We start from the raw sequence: 12,460 nt of genomic DNA, 5'->3' as shown, positions 1-12,460 counted from the left end.
GAAGACAGTTAGTTACAGTTCCCAAGAGAAGTAGTACCTTGGCTGGTGCTGCCGTAACAAAATATCATAGGCTGGGTGGCTGAAATGACAATTTTATTTCTCATAGTTTTGGAGGCTGGGAAGTCCAAGATCAAGGGACCAGTTTCTTCGGTCCTGGTAAGGTTCCTCTCCTTGCTCGCAGGCATCCTCTTGCTGATGCTTAATTGCAGAGAGAGAGAGAGATGAAAAGGAAGCCCTCTGGTTTCTTCTACTAAGGTTCCGAATCCCTTCACTCCATGCCCTTCACTCCGTGCCCATCTAGACCTTATCACTCCCAAAGGCCCTACCTCCTAGTACCATCACATGGAGGATTGGGGCATCTACATATGAATTTGGGGGGACACAGCAGTCAGCCCATAACAAGGGGCATGCTGTGCTGTGGGGGCTGTGTCTGGAAGCCCTGGAATGGGTCAGGAGTCAGAGGGAGCCTTGATGATGGTTTTCACAGAAAGGAATGGATAAGGCAAGGTTTGTAGGTTTGGGATTGGCTACTTTGAATAGTTTCGGTGAGCTCTGGGGCCTAGGGGCTGTCCCTAGTTGTCTGGTGCCTGGCTCTGGGGTGATAAGGGCAGGTGGATAGTGGCCTGAGTGTGAGGCCCGTGGAGGAGATGGTAGGAATGTGGCCTCTGGATTGGTTGGTTTGCATTTGAAAAGCAAAAGGGGTCACTGGAGGATTTGGCTAACCCTGGGAAGGGCAGACCCTCTAGAGTCAGCCAGGCCCCAGATATCAAAGCATCAGAACACAGAAAATAAAAGACATGGTTAATTCAATGCCCCATATGCCTCACTGTCTAGCCGTCTTCAGTGGCAAAGGCAAAAAAGCAGAAAGGGCACTAAGGTAGGTACTCTCCAATTACAAAGAATACTCTTTAGGTCAGTGCTTAACAGATGTTAAGAAATGGTACAAAATCATCTAGCTTATACGGTAAATACGTGAAGCTAGAAATGACCATTGGACACCAACTCTGAGGTGAGAATCAGTAGGTGTATATAGATAGCTGCTGAACTAATAATTTTTTTTTTTTTGAGATAAGGTCTCACCTGTCACCCAGGCTGGAGTGCAGTGGCACAATCATAGCTCACTGCAGCCTCTACCTCCCAGCCTCAAGCAATCCTCCCTCCTCTGCCTCCCAAGTAGCTGGAACTACAGGCATGCCCCACTGTGTCCGGCTAATTTTCTTTTATTTCTGTAGAGACCAGGTCTCACTGTCTTGCCTAAGCTGGTCTCAAACTCCTGGCCTTAAGATATCCTTTCACCTCAGCCTCCCAAAGTGCTGAGATTATAGGCATGAGCCACCATGCCTGACTGAGAACTAATGAATCTTTAGATGTAACAAACACTTATAAAATTATAAATAATGTGCACATTTAATCATAGTTGAGCAGTATACCACACAGCAAAAGCTGATACTGTTGATGCAGAATGTAACAGTAAGGGTTTGACCAGCCACTTACAGTAGCAAGAAACCTAACTCAGGATATCATCCCAGTTATAATCTGAAAGCAGTCAGCATCTACTCTGTGAGTGGGATTTGTTTTATGAAGATAAAAGCTGGGTTTGCACCAAGGCAGAATGTGCCTGAGCAAACATGAAGCCCTTCTCCCATCCTCACCTTGGTGGTTCCCCTTTTCCAGTGCCAACAGCCCCTCCAGTTGGGTGGATATGCAAGATGCCACCAGGCTCAGCCCTGTTTAGATACACACCAGCTGTGTGGCACTGTGAAAGTGGGGGACTTCCCGAGGACTTAGATCCTTGTGCATAAGATGAAAGGACTGAACTACATAGAATCAGTGCACTCCCTTCTGAACTTACCATGTGGTTTTTATTGTTGTAGGTGGTTTGCTTTATTTTGTTTTATTTTTTTTTATTTATTTATGAGACATCCTCTCACTTTGTTTCACAGGCTGGAGTTTAGTGGCACTATCTTGGCTCATTGCAACCTCCAACTCCCAGGTTCAAAAGAGTCTCCTGCCTCAGCCTCCCAAGGAGCTGGGATTACAGGCGCCCACAACCACGCCTGGCTAATTTTTGTATTTTTAGTAGAGATGGGATTTCACCATATTGCCCAGGCTGGTCTCGAACTCCTGACCTTCCACCTACCTTGGCCTCCCCAAGTGCTGGGATTACAGTGTGAGCCACCACTGGTTTGCTTTCTTTTTAGTCTTCCCTTTAAACCTGAATCATTTAGTTGTGACAGGTAGAGTTTGAGTCCCAGGTAGGGTGGAATCTCAATGCTGCAATTTGCTGCCCATGTGACCCTGGCTAAGTTTTCTGACTTCTTGGAGCATATTTTCTCACCTGTAAAATAGAGATCCAGGGCATCAACCATATCATATTACTGAGAAGATTAAATGATGTCAGAAGATGTATGTATGGTTCCAGGCGGTCCCTGGAAAAGGTGTGATTCCTTCACAACCAGGACGGAAGGCAGGAAGCACAGCCCAGGCCTCCCTTTCTTCCTCCACAGAGCTTTGCCCAAAGTGGATATCTCCTAAGCACTCACTGGCTGCTGGAAGAGAAGCTGCAGTTGCGGAAAGACTAGAATTTTAATTTCCAACAAACACGCCTTTGATTTTCTTTCTTTTTGTTGCAGAAACTGGAAGAGAAGTTCCGGCTGAACAGGCGAGAACTGATTGCCTTTGAATTTCCGGTGTTGGTGGCCTTGGAGTTTGCCCTCCACTTGCCGGAGCACGAAGTCATGCCTCACTACAGACGTCTGGTCCAGAGCTCCTAGCACCAGCCCTGATGAAAGCCAAGGACCATTTCTTCTCTGCTCACTGGAGCAACACTTACTACTGGAAATGAAAAAAAAAAAAAAAAACAGAACTCAAAATATCAGACTTTTCTTCCTCTCTACATAGTTTGGGGAGAAGCAGTACTAGAAACTTTCCAGGGTGTCTTGGGTGTAGCCAAGAGGAGCCGTGAGCTATGGACTCCTCAGAGCAAGGGAAGAGGAGGCACATGCTGAGAACAGAGGCTCTGCCCGCTGTCCACCAGTGAGAACCCCTCGCTGCCGCAGCCCGGTCTTTCTCCCCAGCATTCAGACTTTGCAGGCGTGGTCCAGGGCCTTCTCCAGATCTGTTCCAACTTAGAGTGTGAAGGGCTTAAGCATACGGGGGAAGAGAGTCTGCAGAAGCTGGGAGAAAACTAAAAGATACCCTCGTTGTGTCGAAGAGTGTGCCAGTCTATTTTTGTATCAGCCATTGGAAGTGCACTTTCTCCGGGGGCATGCGGGTGTGTGAATGTGCAGGTGTCTGAGAGATACTGCATCAGCCCGAGACCCCCAGAGCCTGTCCCACCCTTTACAGAGCAGCCCTCAGCCTGGGGCCATGAGCCAGGCTGACCTTCAGCAATTATTTCTAGATGATTTCTGGATAAGAATTGCTCTCTCGGTACCAGATAGTGTGACATCGTCCACCGTTAGAAAATGACTTTGTTTCTGTTACTGCTCCTACCCACCAAGGGGATAAAGAAGACGAGTTCTCAGTGTGGGACGAGTCAGTCACGTGGAAGGGCGTGGAGTGTGGCGCTCTGTAACTTCCTGCCGTCTGCCACCGCGCCACGTGTATTTAACCCTCGCACTTTCTCCACTGTGGAACGGCTGGGGCAGCGCCCCACAGTGTGTTTTCCTGTCCTCTATGTTAGAGTGCATCATAAGCACATTTACTGTGCTATCTATATCTCTATATAAAAGTGTTTTATAAAAACCCAGAATAGGAGCACGATGCATGATTGGTGTTTGAGGCGTCTGCCAGCTGGGACAGACTGCGTTTGGAGCTGTGGTTGAGCTAAGGAGGTGGTGGCTCTTATCATTCCCATGTGCCCAGGGCTGTTTGTGCAGGATCTTAATGGTGACTTGTCCTGGCTTACCGGGACGGTCTGTATGAGGCGTGTCACCACACTGTCACTTCGTAGCTGCAAGAGAGAGGTGCCAGCTGAAGTTCCCCTGACTGAAGAGAGCCTGTGGCCATGTACAAAGAGAATTAAACTCCTGTTGCTTTTTGTATACCTGTATGCGTTTGTGTAGACGTGTGTCTCACCAGTCACCTTTGCCCTCCATTGCTGATTCCCTTGCACACACTGATTCCAGTGAGGTCACAGATTCAGAGCTTCACACACCAGCCCAGAGAGAGGGTGATGGAACCTAGTGTCTGCAGCTTTTGTTAGCAGAGCTGTCAGATTCTTGACAGTCCTGCAGGATGGAGAAATTCAAGCAGCAGCTGGTGAGGGCCAAAACAGAATACTTGGCTCCTTCAGAATCTTAGATTTCACTGAGTTTAGTCCTAAATATTTTGCTAACAAATTTCCTTGGCCGGAATCAGTTGTAAGACAGTGATTGGGGGGGGGTGGGTAGGGAGGAGGGAGAGGGGGAGAGGATATGATAAATGTGGTCTCTTGAGCTGATTGAAAATGATGTAGGGGCACTTGCTGTTTATAAAGCAAATTAAGAAAATATTCAAGGTGCCTCCATTGCCTGAACTACAAAATGCCCTTGGCCTTCCTCGCAGGGATTCTGTCACCTTGCATCTTTGATGAGCCACCCAGCTTCTGGTCAGTGCCTGCAGCAGGAGAGCCTTTCGGAGAAGCAGGGCCTCTGGTACCTGGAATGGCCCAGAGAGCTCCCCATTGCCCATCTGCCCTGAGTTTCCTGCCAAGCTCCGGGGGCGGGGTGGGGGCGGGGGGACATCCGATGGATCTGGGCCACCAGCCCAGACATGGGGAGAAACCTGAGTCCCTTCCTGTGTCATAAAATCAGGCTAATTTTCTTGGATTTGGGGTGATTCGTTTGGTTTTTAGCATCTATGAGGTGAGCCCATGAAAGCAGTCCATTTTTAAAGATGCATTTTCATTTTATACTCAATCCTGGCCTGCAGATTTGTGGAATGGGCAGTTTTGCTGGTTTTAATTTATGTGGGAGGAGTTGGGGCTGAGAATGAAGGCATTTTATCGGGAGGTCTCCTTTTGCACGTCCATAACATGAGCTTTTTGGAGGCAAAGGAAGATGAGAAGGGTGAGAGACACAAGTCACACTGCCAGAGGCGCCCCGTGACACAGAACATTCCAGACACGTCACAGCCTTGGGCTTCAGTGGGGAGGAAGCCTGAGCCTGTGCAGCAAGAGGCTCATGCAGCAGACCGACTCTGAGGTGTTACCCTGGTAAGCCCTGCCCCCTCTCAGGACTGCCCTGAGGCCTCTCCAGTCCTCCCCACACTCCGATATCTGTTGAGAAGCTCCGCCCAGCCACACTCCTCGGGATAACGCTAGCTGGTTCTGACTCAGTTTCCCCAGAGCCAGCCTGGGGGCCCGGGACTCCTCTAGTGAGCAGTTAGGCAAGAGACAGGAAGCAGACAAGCAAAGAGGTTGCTGCAGCTGCCTCCGGAGGAAACAGGCAGCAAAGAGTGTGGCCCAGTCCCCACTGTGCCCGCCCCAGGGGTCTGAGCCCGGGCCAGCCCAATGACACTTAGAAGTCAACACTTTTCCTTTCTTCCCCCCAATAAAACCTCTGTTAAACAGGAAATCCATACCAAATGAAAATGCGTTTTGTTTTCCTTGGCTTTCTGTTGTTCTGATCATAGATTTCCCTGCCAGGGTTTCTCTTGTCATCAGCCGCAGACTCTGCTTGAGGCAGCCGCTTCACGCAAGCCACTGTAACACATGCCCTACCTTCCTGACGGGAGCCGGGAGCTTCCTTCCCCTCCTTGTCATTCCTTCCTGTTCCCTTCATTCCCCAACAGCAAATAAAACTGTTAAATGCTCTGGCTGCTGGGTTCTTTATCTCTCGCTCAGACATTTCCGCTCAGTACGGAACAGCGGGCCCCTTGCCCTCTCCAGCCCTGGCTGCCTCCCGGGACTCCTGAGAACCTGAATCTCCCTGCCCGCTGCTAGCGCAAGTGGGTGGCGGGGGGAGGCTGGAGAACGAAGTGCATTTGAGCCAGGTGGTTTTGTTACCTGTTCATTGTGTTACCTGTTCAGCAGTGAACGACATCTTTCAAATCAAGGGGGATTTTTTTGGTTGGGGATGGAGGTCCCTGATGTCACCCCCCTGGGTCTGTTGGCACAGTTTGGTAAGCACAGTGCTGAGGGCCAGCCAGAGCAGGGAGTAAACTTCTTTAAGAGTGTAAATCTAGAATCACATCAACAACACGAGCATCAATAAAAAGCGGCTTCCAGTTCATGCAGCTGCAAGGTGGAGCTGAGATGCAAAGCTGGAAAAGCAGCAAAATGGCAAGTGAAGGGGAAAGATCCTCCTGCCACCTGCACACAACCAGAAGGGACCCAGGCCAGGATGGGAAGGGGTGCTATCTCAGAGTCCCCACCTCATAAAGGGCCATTCAGACTTCTAAATAGTCCAGAAAGTCTGCAAACATAAGACTGGTGAAACCACGAAGACCTGCCTCGCGAGGACTGCGCTTCCTCACACAGACACTTCCTGACTTCTGACAGGACATCATCTATACAACGTCAATACACACTGTCGTCCCAGTGACTCAGGAGGCTAAGGCAGGAGGATCACTTGATCCCAGGAGTTCAAGGCTGCAGTGAGCTCGGATCATGCCACTGCACTCCAGTCTGGGCAACAGAGCAAGACTTTGTCTCTTTTTTTTTTAAAGGGTGGGGTGGGGTGGGCATGGTGGTGCACGCCTGTAGTCCCAGCTACTTGGGAGGCTGAAGTGGGAGAATCACCAGAGTCCAGGAGGTCAAGGCTTCAGTGAACTGCAATTGCACCACTGCATTCCAGACAGGGTGATGGGAGCAAGACCCTGTCTCAGAAAAAAAAGAAAGTACATCTAACCTGCTAAACATCACTGCTTAACCTTTCCTACCTCAAATGCACTCAGAACACTTTTGTACATTATTCAGTAAGTTACATGAGATAGTCAACACTTTCTTACAAAATAGGCTTCATATGAGATGACTTAGCCTAGCATCTCCAAGGGGTGTCATACAGCACATGGCTAGCCTGGGAGAAGATCAAAATTCAAAGTACATTTCTTTTTTTTTTTTTGAGACGGCGTTTCGCTTCACTCTTGTTACCCAGGCTGGAGTGCAATGGCGCCATCTCGGCTAACTGCAACCTCCGCCTCCCGAGTTCAAGCAATTCTCCTGCCTCAGCCTCCCAAGTAGCTGGGACTACAGGTGTGCGCCACCATGCCCAGCTAGTTTTTTTTGTATTTTTAGTAGAGACGGGGTTTCACCATGTTGGCCAGAATGGTCTCGATCTCTTGACCTCGTGATCCACCCGCCTCGGCCTCCCAAAGTGCTGGGATTATAGGCGTGAGCCACCGCCCCCGGCCTCCATATATTTCTATGGAATGCTTTTGCACAATCATAAAGTTGACAGTTGCACAAGTCAAACCATCATAAGCTGGGGCTTTCGTATGCCACCTCCCACCATCTTGCTACTCAGAGCACAGCCCAAGGATCAGCAGCATTCACATCATCTACAGGCTTGTTAAGGATGCAGAATCTACATCTTACCATTCCTCCTTGGTGAGTTGTATGCCTGTTAAAGTCTGAGAGGCACCATTCCTCTGTATTAGCATAGGACATAAAACTGTCTAAGAAAGGTACAGAGAAAACGTAGATTTTTTTTTTTTTTTTTTTTTTTTTTTTTTTGAGACAGAGTTTCGCTCTTGTTACCCAGGCTGGAGTGCAATGGCGCAATCTCAGCTCACTGCAACCTCCGCCTCCTGGGTTCAGGCAATTCTCCTGCCTCAGCCTCCTGAATAGCTTGGATTACAGGCATGTGCCACCATGCCCAGCTACTTTTTTGTATTTTTAGTAGAGACGGGGTTTCACCATGTTGACCAGGATGGTCTCGATCTCTTGACCTTGTGATCCACCCGCCTCGGCCTCCCAAAGTGCTGGGATTACAGGCTTGAGCCACCGCGCCCGGCCAGATATTTTTTAATACCAAAAATGATAGTGCCAGCTTCTGAGGTTGTTTTGACATGTGTTCACCTAGCCGCCTCATCTAACAATTGTTTTGGATGCACAAGGCCAAAAAGATGTAAATGGCACTAAGCAGCAGCTAACACATTAGTCCCAAGTACAGAGCTGCCTTACAGCGCATCACAGCAGCCGCGTGTTAAGGTCACTGCTCAGATGAGGCCTGGATCCCAGGTTCCCAGGGGCCACAGATAGAGGGTTGGGATGGTGGAGACTTAGGGCTCCCGACAGCACTGCAGCACAATTGTCTATTGGAGTTGGGGACTGTAGGGTTGTGACCTTGAGGACATCACAAATGGGTAGACTCCAGTTTGCTTGGACTGACATTCATTGAGGTCTGCCTAGCGCTTGTTAAATATGTCTTCTACTGGGTTCTGTGGGCTTCCTGATGTCGGGCAGAACCGCTGGGGGCGGGTGGAAGGGACCCTCACCAGGTGTGGTGATGCTGTTCTCCAGAGCAGCCTCAACGTGGAATACTGAAAGAGAAGCTCCAGGGGAGAGACAGCTTCCCTCGATGGTCCTGGGATGGCCAAGGCCAAGCAGGGTTGGAAATCAGTGCTCAGAAATCAGCCTGGCACACAAACGGCAAAGTGGGCCAAGATGGAGCAATTGTTTGGTCCCAAAAGTGAAGACCAAGAAACGAGAACTGACAAGTTAGGTGCTTGGCAAGAAGCTGGGTGGGAATGAAATCAGGGACTCCTTACCAGGGCACCAGAACAGGCTGGCGAGAAATCAGAGACGTGAACTGTGATAGGCAGATGAAGCCTTGGACACGGTCTTCAACAAGGGGCTAATGCTTGGGAAGACTCGATATTCACCAAGCAGATATCATGGACCAGCCCTGTGCTGGGCACTTAAAGCACCTCATTTAACCCTTAAACAAACTCGAATTAGTATGGACCCCATTTCACCGATGAGGTACCTAGGGCTCTCAAACATCACATAAGGTGCCCAATGACACATGATTATGAAGTGACAAAAGCAAGATTCAGACCTCGTTCTGTCTAATTCCAAAGCCCAAGCACCTGTCCTGCCTCACACTTGGAACAAAACAGAGCCACTAAAATGGTGGAGGGACAAAGCCAGGCTGAGCCGGATGCTGGAGAGACGACCTCGGGTTAGAGGGGGTCTCTTCAGTTAGACGGGGCCTTCTCCCTGTCTTTCCCAGTCACTCCCAGCCGTTTCCTCTCCAGAGAAGGAATCTGGAGCTACTGAATCCATAGCATCATCTTCTCGGGTCTGAGTGGCCTCCACATTTGAAGGAGCCAGTGTCTTGTGGTGCACTGGTTCACCAGCCAGTGTCTTGTGGTGCATGAATGGATTTTCCACCATGTGTTATAATTAAGACAAATTCTCCTTGCCCTACAGCTCTGCATGTTCCTTGGCTGCTGTCCATCTGATCAGTGTGTGACTAGGAAATGCAAATTTGTTTTGCTCTAAGGCTAAGCCAAGCATACCTTGGGAAGGTGGTCAGCTGGCAAGGATGGCCATATCACACAAAGAATGGCTCAGGGATTATGAGCCGTCTGAGACTCGTCAAGTCTCAGCCCCCAAATGCCACAGACAGACTTCAATTCACCGCCATTTGCAGAGCACAGGCCCTCATCAGATGTGTCAGGTGCGCTGAGAGGCACTCCACAGCCCTTAACTGCTGCTCTAGACCAAAGGCTTCAGCAGGGCAGGACTGGATTCTACCACTGTGAACCTGAGCACCTCTCTGTCAGGCCTCCAAGTCCAAGCCTGGCCATTATAGCCTTGGTGACCCACGCATACACCTCTGGATGGTCTCCAGGAGCCAGAAAGCCTGAAGCAACCACAAGTAACCAGGTGGCCACAGAAAGAAGTGAAACAACCTGTTCCTGCCTCAACTAATTGCTCTCCCCCTACAACCTGCAACCATTGTTCCTGCTCAGCCTTGCAGAATTCTCCCCCTGGACATTGGGTTTCTCATTTAACCCTTAAACAAACTCAAATTAGCCCTTAACTATGTAATTTACTGTACCCTCCCTCTGCTTGCAACCTCCCCCACCCTTATGATCATGCCTGTTTGTCATAGATGACCCCTACCCTTGTGATCATGCATCCTGTGACACCCTTCCCCACTCCCAGATAGATTACCCACCTCTACCCTTGTGACCATGCATCCAGTGACACCCTTCCCCTCCCTAAAATAGGTTACCACCTTTAACTGACCACTTGCCCCAACCTATAAAACCAACTCCTATCCCACCACCCTCTGCTAACTCTATTTTAGGACTCAGCCTTCCCACACCTGGGCGAATAAACAGCCATGTTGCTTACACTGAGCCTGCCTGGTGGTCTCTTTCCACGAGCAATACGCCTAACACTATCACAGTGCCTGGTACACAGAATTCACCAAATAAACGCTAGCTGAGTTAAATAAGCCATCACAAACAAATTACTCCACTGAGTGGATTGTTCTCTGTGACTCTGAATCAGCTTTCTGCTCAGCATCTGTGTTAGGCCATCCTTGCATTGCTATAAAGAAATGCTTGACACTGGGTGATTTACAAAGAAAAGAGGCTTAACTGGCTAAGGGTTCTGCAGGTGCCAGCTTCTGCTCAGCTTCTGGAGAGGCCTCAGGGAGCATTTATTCATGGCAGAAGGCAAAGCAGGAACAGGCACGCTACACAGCAAAAGCAGGAGCAAGATGGCTGGGAAGGTGCCACACTTTATTTTTTATTTTGAGACAGGGTCTCACTCTATTGCCCAGGTAGAATGCAGGAGTACAATCATGGCTTGCTGAAGGCTCAATTGATTCTCCCACCTCAGCCTCCTAAATAGGGTGGGACCACAGGTGCATCCCACCAAACCCAGCTAATTTTTGTATTTTTCGTAGAGATGGGGTTTCACCATGTTGCTCAGCTGGTTTGAAACTCAGGGGCTCAAGCGATCCTCCCATCTCAGCCTCCCAAAATGCTGGGATTACGTGTGAGCCACTGCACCCAGCCTACACTTTTAAACAACCAGATCTTGTGAGGATTCATTAGCTTGAGGATCAGCACCAAGCCATTCATGAGGGATCCCCCCGACCCATGACCCAAACACCTCCCACCAGCCCCCACCTCTGACACTGGGAATTACTTTTTTTTCTTTTTTTTTGAGACGGAGTCTCGCTGTGTCACCCAGCCTGAAGTGCAGTGGTGCAATCTTGGCTCACTGCAACCTCCGCCTCCCGGGTTCAAGTGATTCTCCTGCCTCAGTCTCCCGAGTAGCTGGGACTACAGGTGCCCACCACTACGCCTGGCTAATTCCTGTATTCTTAGTAGAAATGGGGTTTCACCATATTGGCCAGGCTGGTCTTGAACTCCTGACCTTGTGATCCGTCTGCCTAAGCCTCTCAAAGTGTGAGCCACTGTGCCAGGCCTAGGAATTACTTTTCAACATGAAATTTGGGTGGGGTTACATGTCCAACTACATTAGCCTCTCACTCGAGGCTGACTCTGCAGACCCCAGCAGCCAGGTTTCCTTGCCCTCCAGCTTCTGGTTAGGTTCTGGAAAGAGAGACACTGACCAGAAATCAGGAAGCAGGAGGAGAATGGGAACAGGGTGTATGTTCACAGCCCAGCCTCCACCCCAACCGAGGAGCACTGCTAGTCCTGGGATCTCACCACCCCTTCTTGGATAGTTCCTTCGCTGAACTCACTTCAATTTCCCCCAGTGCACAAGCCATCATGTTCCTGTTGTGGCTTTGGCCAATACACCCAGTTGGCAAAGCAGGAAACGGTATCTCACCAAGTACAGGCAATCTGGGGTTGTCTATACCCCTAAAACATTCTGGAAACAAGCAGGAGGAATCATCCCCAGAAAGCACCAAGAATGGATAGGAATAGGCAGAAAGATCACAAGGCTCTCAAAAAAAAAAAAAAAAAAAAAAGGAAAGGAAAAAAGTTTGCCTACAATGACCCTGGCCTTGAAGCAGCCTAATGGGCACTTCCCATCAGCCCAGACCCGTCCCACCAGCTGCTGTGGCCCTGCTGGGACTTTAGAGTTCTTGGGGGTTCTCTTATGAGGGTCCTCTGAACAGAAGCTGATCATAAAAGATGACCAAAAAGAAAACTCTCTCTCCATTGGAGAGAGTGGATGGCACACCCTGCCAGAACTACTTGCTATAAATTAATTTTTAAAACTGTGGCTTCCAGAAAAAGGAAGTAGATCCCCTCAGAGGCTTATCTAGAAGGCCCTGATGAAGCATACACACTGTTCTATGACTGTTTAAGCCAGATACCATGTTCCCTAAGGCACCTGCCTTCTCCATGAAATCAATTTTCATTTTTATTTGTAAAATAAAAACAAGACACAAATCAGAATTGCTTACCTTCCCTCTTCTTTCTTGTGTGTGTTGGAGAGAGTGGCAGAAGCCATCTTCAGGGGAAGCCGGGTGCCAGAGCATTTTTTTGGGAAAACACGCAGCCAGAAGAGATTGTTTCTCAGAAGCAGCCCTTAGGG

General features: G+C 49.3%; 1 protein-coding gene across 3 annotated transcripts in view; it reads left to right on the top strand.

Moving 5' to 3' along the window:
- The window catches only part of CABLES1 (Cdk5 and Abl enzyme substrate 1), a 126,841-nt gene extending 122,795 nt beyond the window's left edge, over positions 1-4,046 (top strand). For all 3 annotated transcript variants that reach the window (XM_039463716.2, XM_010335507.3, XM_010335510.3), the window contains one exon: positions 2,634-4,046. In XM_039463716.2, the coding sequence (XP_039319650.2) occupies positions 2,634-2,774 (141 nt within the window). In that variant the 3' untranslated portion in view covers positions 2,775-4,046. The remainder of the gene's footprint in view (positions 1-2,633) is intronic.
- The last annotated feature ends 8,414 nt before the right edge of the window (positions 4,047-12,460 follow it).

Source organism: Saimiri boliviensis, chromosome 13, assembly GCF_048565385.1.
Source record: "Saimiri boliviensis isolate mSaiBol1 chromosome 13, mSaiBol1.pri, whole genome shotgun sequence".
Lineage (NCBI taxonomy): Eukaryota > Metazoa > Chordata > Mammalia > Primates > Cebidae > Saimiri > Saimiri boliviensis.
Note: the sequence above shows the minus strand (reverse complement) of the source record. Positions and strands in the feature narration are given on the sequence as shown.